The 17,654-nt window shown below is 37.1% G+C and overlaps 1 protein-coding gene across 6 annotated transcripts in view; it reads left to right on the plus strand.

Annotated features, from left to right (window-relative positions):
- The first annotated feature begins 446 nt into the window (after positions 1-446).
- The window catches only part of NBN (nibrin), a 44,670-nt gene continuing 27,462 nt past the window's right edge, over positions 447-17,654 (plus strand). For 2 of the 6 annotated variants that reach the window (XR_010410610.1, XR_010410611.1), the window contains exons 1-5: positions 447-609; positions 2,851-2,981; positions 4,612-4,760; positions 5,209-5,368; positions 7,884-7,987. Coding sequence is in view for 4 of the 6 variants with exons in the window: in XM_045896264.3 (XP_045752220.1) it covers positions 573-609; positions 2,851-2,981; positions 4,612-4,760; positions 5,209-5,368; positions 7,884-7,987 (581 nt within the window). In the remaining 2 variants the exon portion in view is untranslated. The other 4 variants (XM_045896266.3, XM_045896265.3, XM_045896264.3 and 1 more) reach the window with 4 other exon arrangements.

A 17,654-nucleotide genomic window follows, 5' to 3' on the forward strand; every position in this document is an offset into this window, starting at 1 on the left:
AGCTCCTGATTAGATGGAGGGGTAACATTATGAAATAGAGAAGTTGGGAGAAGTTGATTTCGACTTGGAGAAGAGCAAAAATAATAAGCTGAGGGGTAAAATCTTTATCTTCATAACTGTCACCATCATTAGGGTGCATACAAAGGAATAACAGCAATTTTTCAGAAATCACAAATGCATGAAATTACATAACTGGCTAGTATGTTAATGTCTTTAATTAGAAAATTTCCTTCAGTTGCTTTGTGGCTAATTTTACAAATTATTTCCATTCACAATCAGAAAACGTAATTCATCGTATATTCGTTGAACACCTTCCAATGGGATCCGTACTTCATACATAACCTAATACAACCCATTTCTACACAGACTGCGCTTTTCCTTTCCTTAACCACCAGGTGGCGACCAGGAGCCCACGTCTCACTCCTGCTCCTCCCTCCTCTTCCCAGGCGGCCCAGCTCCCGGGAGCGCGCACGTTCCGGAGCCCTCGCTGATTGCGGGAGCTGCGGCCGCGCACGTCGGTCAGCTGCGGCTACGCCTTCGCGACTCGGCGGAGGCTCAGAGGACCCGGACCCATGTGGAAGCTGTTACCCGCCGCGGGCCCTGCCCGAGGTAAGGGCGGAAGGGAGCTGCCCCGGGACCGTCTTCCCGGGAGCAGCCGCGTTGGGCAGAGGGTCCGAGGAGGGCTGCTTCCGGTCGGTTCCCGTTCCTCTCTCCGCCTTCCGGCGCCGCCTTCGTCCCCGCCCCGGGAGGCTGCGGAAACGGGGTAGGCGAACCGTAGGCCTGCGTGTGGGGACCGCGTTGTCTTCCCGGGCGCCGGGCCGGTCAGTGGCGGCGGCGTCCCTCGCGCGACCTACCGCCAGGTTCTCGCTGGTTGGGACCAGCTCCTCCGGCAAAACCAGCGCTGCCGCGGCTTACAGGCCCCGCCGAGTTGAGCATTGGCCGGCCGCCTGTTGTGGCCTCTAGTGTTGGCCGCTCTTGGCCCAACACCTAGAATAAGTTGTCCCAGGCTGGACGCGCTGTGGCGACAGATGACTTGGGTTGGAGCACATTGTTTGATTTTGTGAGAAAACAGAGATGAGTTGGGTAAATGGCAGCCACAGGGAAGGCGTAATTTCAGTTTTGTTTTAGAGCCCTTTTTTTGTTATCAGAACTGAGAAAGTGGGGTGTTTTGTTTTTCTGTTCTGCACTTTCATCAGTGGCAGATGGTTATCTCCTGTTAATTGATCGCCTACTCAACGTCCTTATTAGTGGATAAGCAGCTGTAGCCTATGCTTGGGTCTTGCCCCCAGGGAGTTTATTCTGATCGGCAAAAGATCTACCTCGAAGCTGAATTTACGAACGGTGTATGAAGAGGACCAAACACGTGGTTAGAAAATAAAGAGTAAAAGACTCTTAAGATCCAGGCATCCCTGTGGACTTGGACGGAGCCGAGGTAGAACATAAGCTGTTGCTGGGAAGCAGGACTCAGTTCCTTTCCAGGAACAGTTGTGGTCTGTGGCTGGCTCTCAGTTCCTGTGGAGAGAGGTAGATCACAGTGGGAAAACGCTTTTATCGTCAGTGGCCAGCATTCTTGACTTCTAGGAGACTGTGACCTCTTTTCAGAATCTAACGGACACTATGGGCCCATTCCTCTAGAAGAAAACTGTAAGTAAACCAAGGCACGATTTTTTTTCCTTGAAACACCCCACTCTAGGCTGAGTTTCTGAATAACAAAATGTGATCCAAACATGACTTGCCTTTCTACTTGTCTAGTTTATATGCCCTAATTACCCTACCACTCCAGTGATGGACTCATGAGCCCCCACAAATCCAACAAATATGCTGTTACACAACAATTTGTGATTTTCAACATTTTTTTTTTTAGAAACTAAACACTTTCTCACTTACTTGAAATGCTACCTTTAACATAAAAACAAAATTCCCCAAAATATATACTTAAATCAGGTCTGAACTTTTCTTGCATTGACCTATGTTTACTCCTAATTCAGTACCATATATTTTAATTACTATAGCTTTATGGCATAGTTTACCATCTTGTAGGGGAAGTTCCTGTAAATTTCAGATTTTTCTTTACAGTTTTTTTACATTCCATTTTCCCAGTGGATTTTTGAATCTGTTTATCAGGTTCCAAACATAGTATTGTGATTTGTCTGGTAATGTATAAAATGTATAAGTTAATTTGGACAAGCATTGACACTTGTTTTTTTTTTAAATTTATTTGCTAGAGGGCAAGAGTGCGCGCGAGCCAGTGGACACGTACGTGCATGGGAGGCAGAGGGAGAGAGATGAACCCCAAGCCGACTCTCCACTGAGCACTGAGCCCAACATGGGGTTCAGTCTCATGACCTGGAGATCATGACCCTGAGATCATGACCTGAGCCGAAACCAAGAGTCAGACGCTTAACAGACTGAGCCAATCACCTCTGACACTTCAGTATTGTTTTCACTTTAGAAAATGCTAGAGCTTTCCATCTGTTTAAGTAATCTTTTGCGGGGCGCCTGGGTGACTCAGTCGTTAAGCATCTGCCTTTGGCTCATGTCATGATCCCAGGGTCCTAGGATTGAGCCCCACATCGGGCTCCCCGCTCTGCAGGAAGCCTGTTTTCCCTCTCCCCCTGCTTGTGTTCCCTTTCTTGTTGTGTCTCTATCAAAAAATAAATAAAATCTTTAAAATAAAATAAAATATCTTTTGCATCTTTCAGTGGTTTTACTAGAAATCACAGGTTTGATTTATATGAAGTTGATTATTAACATTTAAAAACAAAAATATTTTACGTATTTGCTATACCTATGTATACATAATCATGTGTGTGTCTATACATTTACTTTTTTCTTTTTTTTAATTCTTAGAACCATTCAGACTTTTGACTGGTGTTGAATACATTGTTGGACGGAAAAACTGTGGCATTCTAATTGAAGGTGATCAGTCAATCAGTCGAAATCATGCTGTGTTAACTGCTAACTTTTCTGTAACCAACCTGGTATGTTACCAATTTTATTTCACTAGCTTAAAGTAAGGGGGTTGAAATTACACGATTACTTTGGTGTGTATGTAAGAGAGAGTTTGTAGGATTTTTAATTCCATAAAGGTGTTAGTTTTTTTTAATGTTAAAATTAAATACTTAATTTTGGTAGTGGTAACAGCGGTGTTTGTTTTGATATTTGAAGTTTCTGTTCCAGTGTTTGTTGTTGTGATTTAGAAACTCAAAGGAAGTAGAACACAGTTATACTTATTTAATGAACAGTAGGTGCTTACAGTGTCTATCATTGTGCCAAACCTGGTAATAGAGCAGTGAACATAGCATCACACTCCTGCTTATAGAGTTTGTATAGCCAGGTGAACACAGGCATTTCCCATATAATGTAGGTTTTCACAGTGGGAATTGGTTTGTTTTATTAGGAAAAATAGCTGTTGCTTCTCTCAGTTCTTTGAATGGCTTTGAGTTTGTTTTGGTTGGTTAGTTTTAATCACAACAGTGGATGGTAAAAATAATAATATATATAAATGGCTGTGCTCATGATAACACTGGTGATAATAAGAAAAGCCATTATTTTGAGCAAAGACTACATATCAACAAATGCTGGATCTTTCAGTAATATTTAGCTTTTGTGCCTGTATTCTTTTAGGTATAAAAAAAGATTATTGAAATTCCTAAAGGAAAAATATAATTATTACTTTAAGTCAGACACTCTAACCTTTTCTCTTTGGAATATTTTTTTTTTTCTCATTAAACTTTTGTTTTAATGGGTCTCAAAATTCTGTCACAGATTTTTGGTCAAGTTGTTTCCATTAAAAAGTACTGATTTTAAAAACTAATAACTTAAAACTGCCACACACACACACAAAAAAACAAATGGTCCACAAAACATTCTCCTTTCCTTCTGAAGGTTTTACGATGCATTGTTATCATTAACCAGTCTTTTACTATTAAACTTAAATGGCCAATTGACACAAACAGTTCTGAGACCGTTCTTCCACCACTGCTTAAGACTGGGGTGGCAGGTATTGGGGATAATATTCATTTAGCCTTCTGAGCTTTCTGGGCAGACTTGGTGACCTTGCCAGCTCCAGCTGCTTTCTTGTCCACTGCTTTGATGACACCCACAGCAACCGTCTGTCTCATGTCATGAACAGCAAAACGGCCCAGAGGGGGATAGTCAGAGAAGCTCTCAACACACATAGGCTTGCCAGGAACCATATCAACAATGGTGGAATATTTTTTTACAGTGTTATTTTGATAATGTAAAAAAAAAAACTTAGGGACGAAGCTGTCATGGATAAAACAGACTACACAAAAGCAAAGAAATTCTCAAATGTGTGAAATTGAGGGGTCAGAAAAATCTGCACTGACTTACAAAAATAAAGAAAATGCATGTTCTAAGAAGAGTGATCCTGGAATTCAGACATTTACTACTAATTTCTAGTTGAGTGATCTTTCTGTGCCCACAACCGAAACAATAACTATTGCCTTCTATGTTGGGAGGTTAGCCATCTATCCAGTTGCCTATTCAAAAAGTTACCAGCTTTTTGTTTTGAAATCTTTCCCCCCCGGGAATTGTATTTACTGATTGGTAAAATACTTTAACTGTATTGATTTTTATTTGTTTCAGAGTCAAACAGATGAGCCTCCTATATTGACAATAAAAGATAATTCTAAGTATGGTACCTTTGTTAATGAGGAAAAAATGCAGAATGGCCTTTCCCAAGCTTTGAAGACAGGGGATAGAGTTACTTTTGGAGTGTTTGAAAGTAAATTCACGTAAGAATTTTTTTAATTGATATTAAAAATGGATGGTTTTGTTTTGCACTGAGCAAATTTTAAAGGACATGAGATTTATGGATAATGAATTTAAAACCGTTTAATTTAGTTCTTGCTTAGCACATTAGTGCCCTTTGCATCGCATGTGGTTAGTGCATTTTGTCAATCACAGATAGTGCCAAGAGTGAATAAGAGTTCAAATGGTCTCTGAGAACTTTGATGGGAGCTACATTTGTTTGATTACACATAAGTGAAAATATAATGTTAACTTTGATCATTGTTTTTTCTTAAGTGCAACTCAAGACTTAGGAAGTGATAATTTCATGAATTAGAAAGTTTAATACATAAAAATTAAAATAATAGCATGTGATGTGAGCTTAAAGTACCGTAAGTTGCCATCTTTGGAGCTATGATAATACAACTTTATGTAACTTATTCTCATTTACAGAGTAGAATATGAGCCTTTGGTTGCATGCTCTTCTTGTTTAGATGTTTCTGGGAAAACTGCTTTAAATCAAGCTATATTGCAACTTGGAGGACTTACTGTGAACAGTTGGACAGAAGAATGTACTCATCTTGTCATGATAACAGTCAAAGTTACCATTAAAGTAGGTTGAATGCCATCTTATTATGTTAAAATAAGTTTTGTATTTAAGCTTACTCACCAACTATACACAAAACATTTTTAAAACCATTAACTTTAAAACTATCAGAACTGTTAGTTGTGGGTTTATATATGTCAACCCATGCCTTCGTGTGCCATTTAGGCTCGAATGATGTTTCAGATAACCTGTTTATTATTTGAGACAAGCAAAAGCATATAAAATTATATTTGATTTTGACTTAACATTTTAAAAATGATATATGTCATATTTTCACCAGTGAGTTTATTACAGTGTGTAGTTGGTATCTTCAGTCTAAAAGCAAAGTGAAGTCCACTGGCAGTGCTCCAAAATTAGCATCTCTAGTCCCTTCTATCAAGTTGTCTTCCTCCAGCTCATCTCATGGTCTCATCCTCTCTTACTCAGTTTCTATTTGGTTTTCTAAGTTTTTTTTTTTTTTTTAAGATTTTATTTATTTATTTGACAGAGAGAGACACAGTGAGAGAGGGAACACAAGCAGGGGGAGTGGGAGAGGGAGAAGCAGGCTTCCCACTGAGCAGGGAGTCCGATGCCGCTTGATCCCAGGACCCTGGGATCATGACCTGAACCGAAGGCAGACGCTTAACGACTGAGCCACCCAGGCGCCCCGACTTTTTAAGTTCGTATAGTTTAATATTACCTTAATGTATCTTCACCATCTAGAGATATGTAGATATGTACCATTAGAAGATGCCAACTCTTCATTAAAACAGTGATATATTTTGGTATGTTTTCAGATTTTGCATCTTCATCAGATTTGGTTATATCCAAAGCTAATTGAAGAATGACATTGGGAGGTGATTCGTCTCTTTTTAAACAGGTTGATTATAGATATGTGAGATTGTTTTAGGTTAATATCTATAGTAAAAAGCAACAAATATTTAGATTCCTTTATTAGATGGTACAAAAATCCTTTAATATCTAATATAATTAAAATATGTATATTACAGCTAAACAGATGTCGTAGAGAAAGGCTTGCTGCTCAGATTGAACCTCAGGTTAAACTTGTATGTTGGTGGGGTTATCTCTGATGAAGGATCTTTGCAAGTTTATGAAGTTTATAAATTCAGCAGAGTAATTGGCCTCCTGAGTACTAATTTATGCTAATAAATCAAAACATCCATTTATTAGTTTATAGTAGGTATGGAGCTTTATAGTGACCACATATTTATGTGTGCACTCCCAACACAATCCCCTTAAAGATACTAAGGTACCTGAGAAGTGAGATTTAGGTCATTATGTGCTCACTTGGTGGATATGAAATAAGAGCAAAGGCAGTTAGATGGTCTTGAGAGATATTTTACTGAGTCTGTGACAGACTTGGAACTAGCGTCCATTCACCGGAGTACACGCTGTTCCAGTGACCGAGATACTAACGGCACTGGATATTAGAGCGTCACTGTATATATACCAGCAACGACTTGCAGAGCAATCCTTTTTCAGTACTTTTGATCAGTCATGTGCCAAAAAAGAAAACTAGTTATTATTTTTTGAGTAAATTTTCCAAAAGTACAGGTTACCTTGTATTTTTAAAATCGTTAAATGTTAGAACCAAAAGGAAACTTAAGGAACATTTCGGTTCAGTTTTTATTTTCTGAAGAGGCAACTGAGACATGGAGCACTTAAATCCTTTGCCCAGGATCACATGTATTGGAGCTTCCTTCCTGCCAGAGGCCAATTATTTCACTCACATTTGAGGTTGTTGTATTCAGATTCCAGTTTTGAGAGGCACCCTACATTGCGTGCTCATATTTAATTAATACCCCATGTTATTAGAAGCATACTTAGAAATTCTTCAGTGGGATTATTTCCTAAGATTATGCTGAATCTTTATTTTCATCTCCAGTGGTGGTATTTTCTAATCTTTTTCAGATTTTGTGGTACATTTTATTTGATGTTTATAGCTTAGGTCAGTTGCTAGTTAAAGTTTCTCCACCCTTACCCCCAATCTCTGTGTACTTATTTTGAGCTTTTACCCCACTCCAAACAGTTATTCCTTTATTTACTTTCTTGAAAATACTTTATTCCATAGTTAGAATCTGTTCAAAAGGTATTTAGGCAGAAAAGATCTTATTATAGCTCATGTTTATCTCTTGATACTGTCTTCTCTAGGGTAGTTGTTATATTTACTTAATTCTGCGATCTACTTTTTAACAATTTAAGAACTTTTAAATTGGAATACACTTTAAAATTGACTTATTTTATGTTACATTGTTCTGCCCTCCCCAAAGCAGTTTTTAAATTAATACTGTAATGGGTGGCTTCTTAAAATTAAATGATTATATAGAGATTTGTATACTAAAACTAAACAGTGACCAAATACTTCAGTTTTATAGATTGTGACTTCTTTATAAATTTAGAGAAATGAAAGGAAAAGCATAATAAACAGAACAGCCCCTTTGTAGTCTCTAACTTAAAACCTTTCTTTAAAGAAAAGCTAGCACATGAGTATTTGTATTCACATATGTTTTCTTCTTTCCAGACAATATGCGCACTCATTTGTGGATGTCCGATTGTAAAGCCAGAATATTTTACTGAATTTCTTAAAGCAGTTAAGTCCAATAAACAACCTCCACAAATTGAAAGGTATATCTGTATTTTTTTTTAACCTATACCAGTTTATTAAAGGATATGATAAAGGATACTAACCAACAGCCAGATGAAGAGATACACAAGGCAAGGTATGGGGAAAGGGCAAGGAGCTTCATGCTCTCTCCAGGTACACTACTCTCCCTGCACCTCCATGTGTTCTCCAACCTGGAAGCTCCTGTATTGTGTATTTTAAATATAATACAACATACAGAATGCAATAGCACGGATTTTATTTAGGTTGATTCCCTCTTTAATGACTGTTTCAGGATGTAGTGTTCAGTTTAACAAAGTTTTTTTTGTTGTTAGTATGTAAAAGAAGGGTTTGTTGGTGTTCTTTATCTCAGTAAAACAAATGTTACATATGTATCAATATTTTTTTTAAAGATTTTATTTATTTATTAGAGAAAGAGCACGAGGAGAACTGGGCAGGAGAGGGAGAAGCAGACTCCCCACTGATCAGGGAGTCTGACATGGGGTTCGATCCCAGGACTACGAGATCATGACCTGAGCTGAAGGCAGATGCTTAACCGACTGATCCACCCAGGTGCCCCCATATGTGCCAATATTTAAACAAAAAAATTGAAGGACAGCAAATGGCACGGAGGTACAATCAAAAGGCCACAACATGTTCCAGTGCCTGACATCATGGAAGCAGTACCCCTGGAATTGGGTTGTGCAGCAACCCTGTCCTGGAGTCACATAGTCCTGGGCCAAAATATTAACAGCACTGTGGCCTTGGGAATGGAGCTTATTTCTTTTGATCATCAGTTACCTCCCTTGAAAAATGAGACTAATATCTGTCCTATATTTAAGTATTTAAGTAGTATTAGTTATTTTAAGTAATAGAGTATACAAAGTCTGAGCATTTTGCCTGGCACTATAATAGGTGCTTGTTAAAAGAAATGCTGCCAATTGCAATAATACCGTGTAAGATTCACAGTAGCTTTATGATGATGGTGATGATGATTTTAGATGCTCTGCTGAATTTGTGAACCACCAGACTAAGGGATCTGTCTACTGTATAGTATTTGTGATGCTTTGAAGGTAATATAAGCTGTGGTTGAGGAGGAAGATATTTGGATTTTTATTTTCAGATTGCATGGTTAAATTGCTGGTGACTATAAAATGGTGGTGTTTTTAGTCAACTTAGCACAAGAACATGCTTGCTTAAAATATGTCAAGGGGCGCCTGGGTGGCTCAGTCGGTTAAGCGCTGCCTTCGGCTCAGGCCATGATCCCAGGGTCCTGGGATCAAGCCCCGCATCAGGCTCCCTGCACAGTGGGAAGCCTGCTTCTCCCTCTCCCTCTCCCTCTGCCTTCTGCTCTGCCTATCTGTGCTCTCTCTCTCTGTCTCTGTCAAATAAATAAATAAAATCCAAAAAAAAAAAAAAGTCAATAGATTATAGTCTGTATGGCATAATAGGCAAACTATAAGCTCATCTTAATCTCTATAAGACAACTTTGAATATTTGAGTCTTTAAAAATCTAAAATGTTAATGCAAGTTAAGAATTTTATTAGTAGTTGTAAAATATCATTAGCTGTCATAAACAATTTTGCCTAATGCTGGTGTTTTTGTTTTTTTTTTTTGAGGTGGGGAGATTATTTATGCCTAATAATATGTGTCTGTTTTTAAAAGTAACTGAAAGTCAGATTTTTATTCTTTTTCTTTTTTTTTTTTCCCATTTGGGAGGTTTCTTGTATTTTATATTTGGGTTAACTAATAATGTAATATTTTTGGATTCTGGAAAGAGGTCCTCAGATTTTAAAATAGATAATTGTAAACCTTTTTTGAATCCTAGACTCCTGTGAGAACGTGAAAACACTGTTTTCACAGTTTCCTCCAGAAACTTCACTTTCATACTACCAGCGTGCCTAGTATTTCAACAGAATCACATCTTCCTCTAAAGCCTTTTCATGATCCTCCCTATGGAAGCCAATAAATACCATAAATAAAGACGCTTGCTACAGATAATAAACGATTGTTAATCCTATATTACTTGGGAGTGGAATAGTCTGATAGGTTTTTACTACTGATGATATGTGTTTTATGGTCTTGAAAGTTTTAGGATTAGTCATTGATTTCTACTTACTGTTCAGACTCCCCGGTATGTTTAACCTGGGTCTATTTTTGACTTTAGGTTCAGCGTAATTTTTTCTGGCTTCAATGTATGACTATATTAACTTAGATGACTATAATAAAACATCTTGCTCTAAGATTGTTTAATAACTTCACTGTATTTAAAATAAAAGGGATATTTTTAACCTAACAAAAAGTATAGCTCTATTTAGTGCAGTTGTGTCTTCATCTTTGCACTGTTGCCAAGAGACAGGGTAAGACGGAGTTTAAGCTTCATGTACCTGACATGATTTGTGAGATCTCATTTGCCTAAATTGTCATCAAAATACCAATGTAGATGAAGTCATTTTTAGAAGACTCCATTTAAAATATTTATTTTGATAATCAATACTTTATTAAAGGAAGCTCATTAAAATATTGTATATTTTCTGAATGTAAAGAAATGATCCCTTAGAAGGAGTTACCTTTTGCTTGAATTTTTACAATTTCGTATCATGGAGTGCTCTCTCAATTACTGAATTTCAAATAACAAGCATTGTATTTGGGAAAACACTTTTGGGAGAAAGTTAACCTTTGCATTCATATACAACTTGTCAAATGTGCCAAGAATGCAAGGCACTGACTGCCCTATATACCCAGGCCATTTCTCAGGGTTTGCATTGAAAAGCCTTAAGGGAAGAGGTAGTGTCCCTTTCGGGACAAAGAACAGGCCTGCTTATAGCTTGCTATGAAACTCATGGATTCTCAAGTTCATTGTTCCTTTCTCCTGTAACACAACCTACTGTATGTGCCTTTTATATCATCCTGACCAGACTTGGTCAGGGAGATCTACCACAGATATGCAGAGGCTTGCTGCTCACTTTGTCTCTGATCTAGGAGTCTTGTGTCTTCTGCCCACATCCAAGAAACAGGAACAGGCTAACTTACTGGCTTGTAATCAAATATCGGACCCAAGAGACACATTAGTCTGAAGCAGTCTTAGTTTATGGAGTTGACTGTATATAATCAATCAAAATTCAAGGCAAAGAAATTTAACATACAGCAGAAATTTGTTCCTGACTATATAACCTTATATTTACAAGTTGTGAATGTCAATGTAACTTGGGCCTTTTAGAGATCACCAAAAGGAAGCAATATAAGTTGTTGTACAAATAATGAACATATACCTATAGGACTGACTAATGAAATAAACAGCTGTCCAGATGTTGGGCAAATGAATGGTGTGGCTTGAAATACAGTTTCCATGATAAGGATTATACATGAATTGAGAAAAATTGTGTATTTGAAAAATCTTGGGACAGAAATTAAGATGATGTGCTTTGAATTAGATGAAATTTATTGAAGATACAAAGAATTTAAGCAAGTCATAAAATGTACAGAAAAAAATCAGTATTTCTAGATTAATATTTTTGTAGAATTTGTGAATTATATGTACTAGTTACTATTTAATAAAACATTATTTGTAGCTCTCAAAGTTTCTATATAAGTGTGCCAAAAAATGTTTTAATTTTTTCATTATAGAAATTGGAGATTATATTTGCAGTAGCCTATTATTTAGGCAATGTGCCTCTAACCTTGGTCTCTGCCAAGTTAGTTTACTCTTTTCCAAATTTTTTACTAGCTATCAAATCACTGGAGCCTCAGAAATACTTTAAAAGTTCTAGAACATATTGCTTCAGAAATACTGATTTTTAGTGGTGTTTTCCTCACATTTATTTGTTTCTTGTTCTCATCTTTATACTATTAACGAGAAAAAAGCTTGTTTAGATATATAAAGTTCAAAGCACAGTGTATTATTTATCACTGTATTAATAATTTTATTTATCATACATATGCATATATATGTATATGTATACACGTGTACCAGACTCCAACATTTGGTTAGATTCTTCACAATACAGTGATGTATTTTTTTGCAAAATCAGTCTTACTGAGTGGCTCAAATTTACCACTTTTTTTTTTTTTTTTTTTAAGATTTTATTTATTTATTTGACAGAGAAAGAGATAGCGAGAGAGAGAACACAAGCAGGGGGAGTGGGAGAGAGAGACACAGGCTTCCCGCTAAGCAGGGAGCCCTCTGCAGGGCTCCATCCCAGGACCCTGGGATCATGACCTGAGCTGAAGGCAGATGCTTAACGACTGAGCCACCCAGGTGCCCCAATTTACCACTGTTTTTAAAAGAAAACCAAAATATATTTTTTCAGTCCCAGAATTTTAAAGCTCAAATCTGTATATTGAGGGAATTAAGGGATGTTTATATTTTTGTCTGTTTTTATTAGATGCATTTTTAATTTATATTTTGTACTATCAGTTTATTACCAATTTTTTTTTTTTAAGATTTTATTTATTTATTTGACAGAGAGAGACACAGCGAGAGAAGGAACACAAGCAGGGGGAGTGGGAGAGGGAGAAGCAGGCTTCCCGTGGAGCAGGGAGCCCGATGAAGGGCTCGATCCCAGGACCCTGGCATGACCTGAGCCCAACGCAGACGCTTAATGACTGAGCCACCCAGGCGCCCCTATTACCAAATATTTCTGAATGCCTACCATGAATTAGGCAAGATAGACCTGAGGATATAGTGATGAGCCAAAAAGCATTACAGTTTCTGCCCTCATGGCAGTTGGTAGAAGAGCCAAATACTAAAAACCAGACACATTAAAATTAGAACTCTGGTAGTGCCATCAAGAAAAACTAAGGGTATATTAGGCACCTGTCTTTAGGAACCTGATTCAAGGTTTAACAAATGTTTACTCTTCATTGAACTAAACTATAATTAACTGCTCTCCGGGGACAATAAACTATTATTTGGGGCAAAATTAAGAACGACAGTGTAATAGTGGTGTAGGTAATTTAAAAATCATTTTTCATTGTCATTGGAAGGCAGTAAGACTCACATCTGTTGAGGTATATGTATGTGTTAAACATTTACACACCATTTTTGCCTAGGACTGGCTCCATCATCCGGTGTTAGAGTACTATGTACACTAATTCGTGGACTAGCCATTTGTGTTTAAGTGAAGTGATAGTTGCCTTTCACACTGAAAGAAGTGTGAAATATGGGAGAATTCTTATTAAAAGGGAGAGGATAAAAGGCATTCAAAGAGATACTAAAAATCTATCCTATTTATGAATTAGAAAGAATATTTACTAATTTTCTAGCACTAACTTTTTTTATCGTAGATTTAACTTTAACGGTTAAAATAGTTTCCACTATTATCTGTGTCTTTAAAAGTAAATAAATAGAATTATAAAGTCAGTTATTTAGAAAATCAGAATAATGCAATGGGTTGCATTTCACCTTGTTGGCTAGGTCAGCTGTTGCCTGCAGATAACTCATTTATTTGAGATTGCAGTTTCTAGGAATCACTGTCTTGGAATAGATGTACAATATCCATTGTAGCAGGTTAAAACACATTTGTGATTTAATCAGTTATTTAAAAAAATTAATGTAATTTTTTAATTATGACTTAGATAACTTTGAGAAATAGGCATGTTGCCAAGGAGAAATCTGAGGGGGAAAAAAAATGTAAGAAAATTAGTTGTAAAATGTGGGATGGTGATCCTCATGACCAAAATATTTTTACCATATTGGATGTTCCTCTCTGCAGATGGCTAAGTCTGGATTGTTTAGTGACTAATTGTCCAGGTTGTGAATTTCCCCTGTCCTACATTGTTTCCTCGTCATCACCATGATGTGTTAGTAACTTTTTTAAGATTTTTTTTTTAAGAGCAGTTTTAGGTTCATACCAAAATTGAGAGGAAGATACAGAGGCTTCCCAGATACCTCCTGTTTCCACACATGCTTTGCCTCCCCCAATAGGGGTACCTCCATCAAAGTGGCATGAACCTACATTGACATCATAATCACCCAAATTTCATAGTTTACATTGGGGTTTACTCTTGGTGTTGTACATTCTGTGGGTTTGGATAAATATATAGTGACATATATCAATCATTATAATATCAAACTGAGTATTTTCACTGCCCTGAAAACCCTCTGTACCCTACCTGTTCATCGTTGCCACCCCGCCAACTCCCAGCCACCACTGAACTTTTACTGTTTCCATAGTTTAGCCTTTTCCAGAATGTCATATGGTTGGAATAATACGGTAGGTAGCCACTTCAGAATGGCTTTTTTCACTTAGTAACATGCATTTAAAGTGTCTTCATGTCTTCATGGCTTGGTAGCTCATTTCTTTTTAGTGCTGAGTAATATTTCATTGTTTGAATGTACTACAGTTTATCCATTCACCACCTGAAGGACATCTGGGTTGCTTCCAAGTTATGGCAGTTAAGAATAAAGCTGCTATTCACATCCGTATCAGGTTTTAGTGTGGACATAACTTTCCAGCTCTTTTGGATTAAGTACCAGGGAGTGCAGTTGCTGCATCATACAGTAACAATGTGTTTAGTTTTGTGAGCAAGTGCCAAGCTGTCTTCCAAAGTGGCTTTACCATTTTGCATTCTCATCAGCAGTGAATGAAAGTTCCTGCCACTCCACATTCTCACAAACTTTGGTGTTGTTTATGTTCTGGATCTTGGCCATCCTGATAGATGTGTAATAGTGTCTCATTGTTCTAATTTGCATTTTTCTGATAACATGATGTATTGAGCATCTTGTGCTTCTTTGTTATCTATTTCTTTGGTGAGGTAGCTGTTAAGATTTTAGCCCTTTTTAAAAAAAATTATTAAATTCAATTGAGTTAACATATAGTGTATTATTAGTTTCAGGGTTAGAATTTAGTGATTCATCAGTTGCATATAACACCCAATGCTCATTACATCAAGTGCCCTCCTTAATGCCCATCACCCAATTACCTCATCTCCCCAGCTACCCCCATCCCCTCCAACAACCCTCAGTTTATTTCCTATAGTTAAGAGTCTCCAACGGTTTGCCTCCCTCTCTGTTTTTATCTTATTTTATTTTTCCTTCCCTTCCCCTATGTTCATCTGTTTTGTTTCTTAAATTCCACATATGAGTGAGATCCTATGGTATTTGTCTTTCTCTGACTGACTTACGTCACTTAGCATAATACTGTCTAGTTCCATCCATGTCATTGTATATGGCAAGATTTCATTCTTTTGGATGGCTGAATAATATTCCTGTGTGTGTGTATGTGTATATGTATATATTACATTTTTATCCATTCATCTGTCAGTGGACATCTGGGCTCTTTTCATATTTTAGCTATTATGGATATTGCTCTATAAACATTGGGGTGCATGTGTCCCTTCGAATCACTCTTTTTGTATCCTTTGGATAAATACCTAATAGTGCAATTGTGGGCTGTAGGGTAGTTCTATTTTTAACTTTCTGAGGAACCTCCATACTGTTTTCCAGAGTGGCTGCATCAGTGTGCATTCCCACCAAGAGTGTAAGAGGGTTCCCCTTTTTCCACATCCTTGCCAGCATCTGTTGTTTCCTGCGTTGTTCATTTTAGCCATTCTGACCAGTGTGAGATGGTATTGTGGTTTTGATTTGTGTTTTCCTGATGAGGATTGATGTTGAGCATTTTGCATGCGTCTGTTAGCCATTTGTAGGTCTTTTTTTTTTTTTTTTTTAGATTTTATTTATTTTTCAACAGAGAGACAGTGAGAGAGGGAACAGAAGCAGGGGGAGTGGAAGAGGGAAAAGCAGGCTTCCCACCGAGCAGGGAGCCCGATGTGGGACTCCATCCCAGGACCCTGGGATCATGACCTGAGCCGAAGGCAGACATTTAATGACTGAGCCAACCAGGTGCCACATTTGTATGTCTTTGGAGAAGTGTCTGTTCATGTCTTCTGCCCATTTCTTGATTGAATTTTTTATTTTTTGGGTTGTTGATTTTGATAAGTTCTTTATAGATTTTGGATACTAGCCCTTTATCTGATAAGACATTTGCAAATATCTGCTTCCATTTCCTAGGTTGCCTTTTAGTTTTGTTTCCTTTGCTGGCAAAAGTTTTTTATCCTGATGAAGTCCCAATAGTTCATTTTTGCTTTTGTTTCCCTTGTCTCTAGAGACATGTCTAGCAAGAAGTTGCTACAGGATTTTGGCCCATTTTTTAATCAGGTTGTTTGTTTTCTTATTGTTGAATTTTGAGAGTTCTTTGTATATTTTGAGTAACAGTCCTTTATCAGATGTGTCTTTTGCAAATATTTTCTTCCACTTTCTGATACATCATCTCATTTTCTTGACATTGTCTTTCACAGAGCAGAAGTTAAAAAATTTCTTTAGACATTTTAAAATTTAATGAAGTCTAGCTTATAATTACTTCTTTCATAGATCATGCCCAGTGTTGTATCTAAAAAGTCACTGCTGTAACAAAGGTAATCTAGATTTTCTTCTGTGTTATCTATGTTATCTTCTAGGAGTTTTATAGTTTAGCATTTACTTTAGGTCTGTGATCCATTTTGAGATAATTTTTGTGAACACTGTAAGGTCTGCGTCTAGATTCATTTTTTTGTATGTGAATGTCCAGTATCCAGTATCCTCATCATTTGTTGAAAACACTATCTGAGCTCCATTGTACTGCCTTTGTTCCTTTGTTAAAAATCAGTTGGGTATATTTATGTTAGTCTATTTCTGGGCTCTCTATTCTCTTTTGTCTATTTTCATAGTATCAGACTCTTGATTACTGTAGCTTTACAGTAAATCTTGAATTTGGGTTGTATTAGTACTCCAACTTTGTTCTTCCTTAATATTATGCTGGCTATTCTAGGTCTTTTGCCTCTCATATAAACTTTAAAATCTGTTTGTCAGTATCCACAAAATAACTTGCTGGGGGCTTTATTGGGATTACATTTAATCTATAGGTCAAGTTGGGAAGAACTGACATCTTGATGATATTGAGTTTTCTTATCCATGAGCGTTAGTAATTGGTAATTTTTACTTGAAGGTAGAGTTAAGCTGAAAGACTGATCAGCTATAAATTGCTGTAGCAAAAGATTTGATTATAAAGAACGTTGAAACTGAACTGATGTGAGGCTTAATAATTATCTGTTGATTTTATGTATTTTCTTTTCCTTCATTTTCATGGATAAGATGTTTTATAGCCTTATGTTAAAGAGCTAAAAGATTGTTTATGGTAGGGAGAGAGAATCCCAAGCGGGCTCCACACCCAGTGCAGAGCCTGACACTCCCACAAACCCAAGATCATGACCTGAGCTGAAATCAAGAGTCAGATGCTTAATGAGCTGAACTACCCAGGCACCCCAAAAGATTGTGTTTTCTAATCTCACTTTGGAAATTTTATTTAAATTGACAAATATTTTAAGTTTTAAAATTTCCTGGGCTTCTCCAAAGGGATCTCTAAAAACACTTAAAATAGTGGTTCATAGAATTGGATGTGAACATTGTTAACACATATTGGTTCCCAGGAAACACAAGATGCGAATAGAATTTCATCTTTATGGACAGTGTCTCTTTCAGCCTTTTATAATTCACATAACTTGTTCGACTCCTATATATTAAATCATATTTTAGGATGGTCTACCCTTGGATTATATTTTTTCAGAAAATAAGGAACAGTTATGCAATTCTATATGGCATCTGTCACCATTTTGTCCCAGATAAAACTCTTTTTTAAAAAAATAATGATGAGT

The sequence above is a fragment of the Mirounga angustirostris genome, unplaced genomic scaffold (assembly GCF_029215605.1).
Source record: "Mirounga angustirostris isolate CCGP_5_RB_7025 unplaced genomic scaffold, mMirAng1.0.hap1 SCAF_4, whole genome shotgun sequence".
In the NCBI taxonomy this organism is placed as follows: Eukaryota; Metazoa; Chordata; class Mammalia; order Carnivora; family Phocidae; genus Mirounga; species Mirounga angustirostris.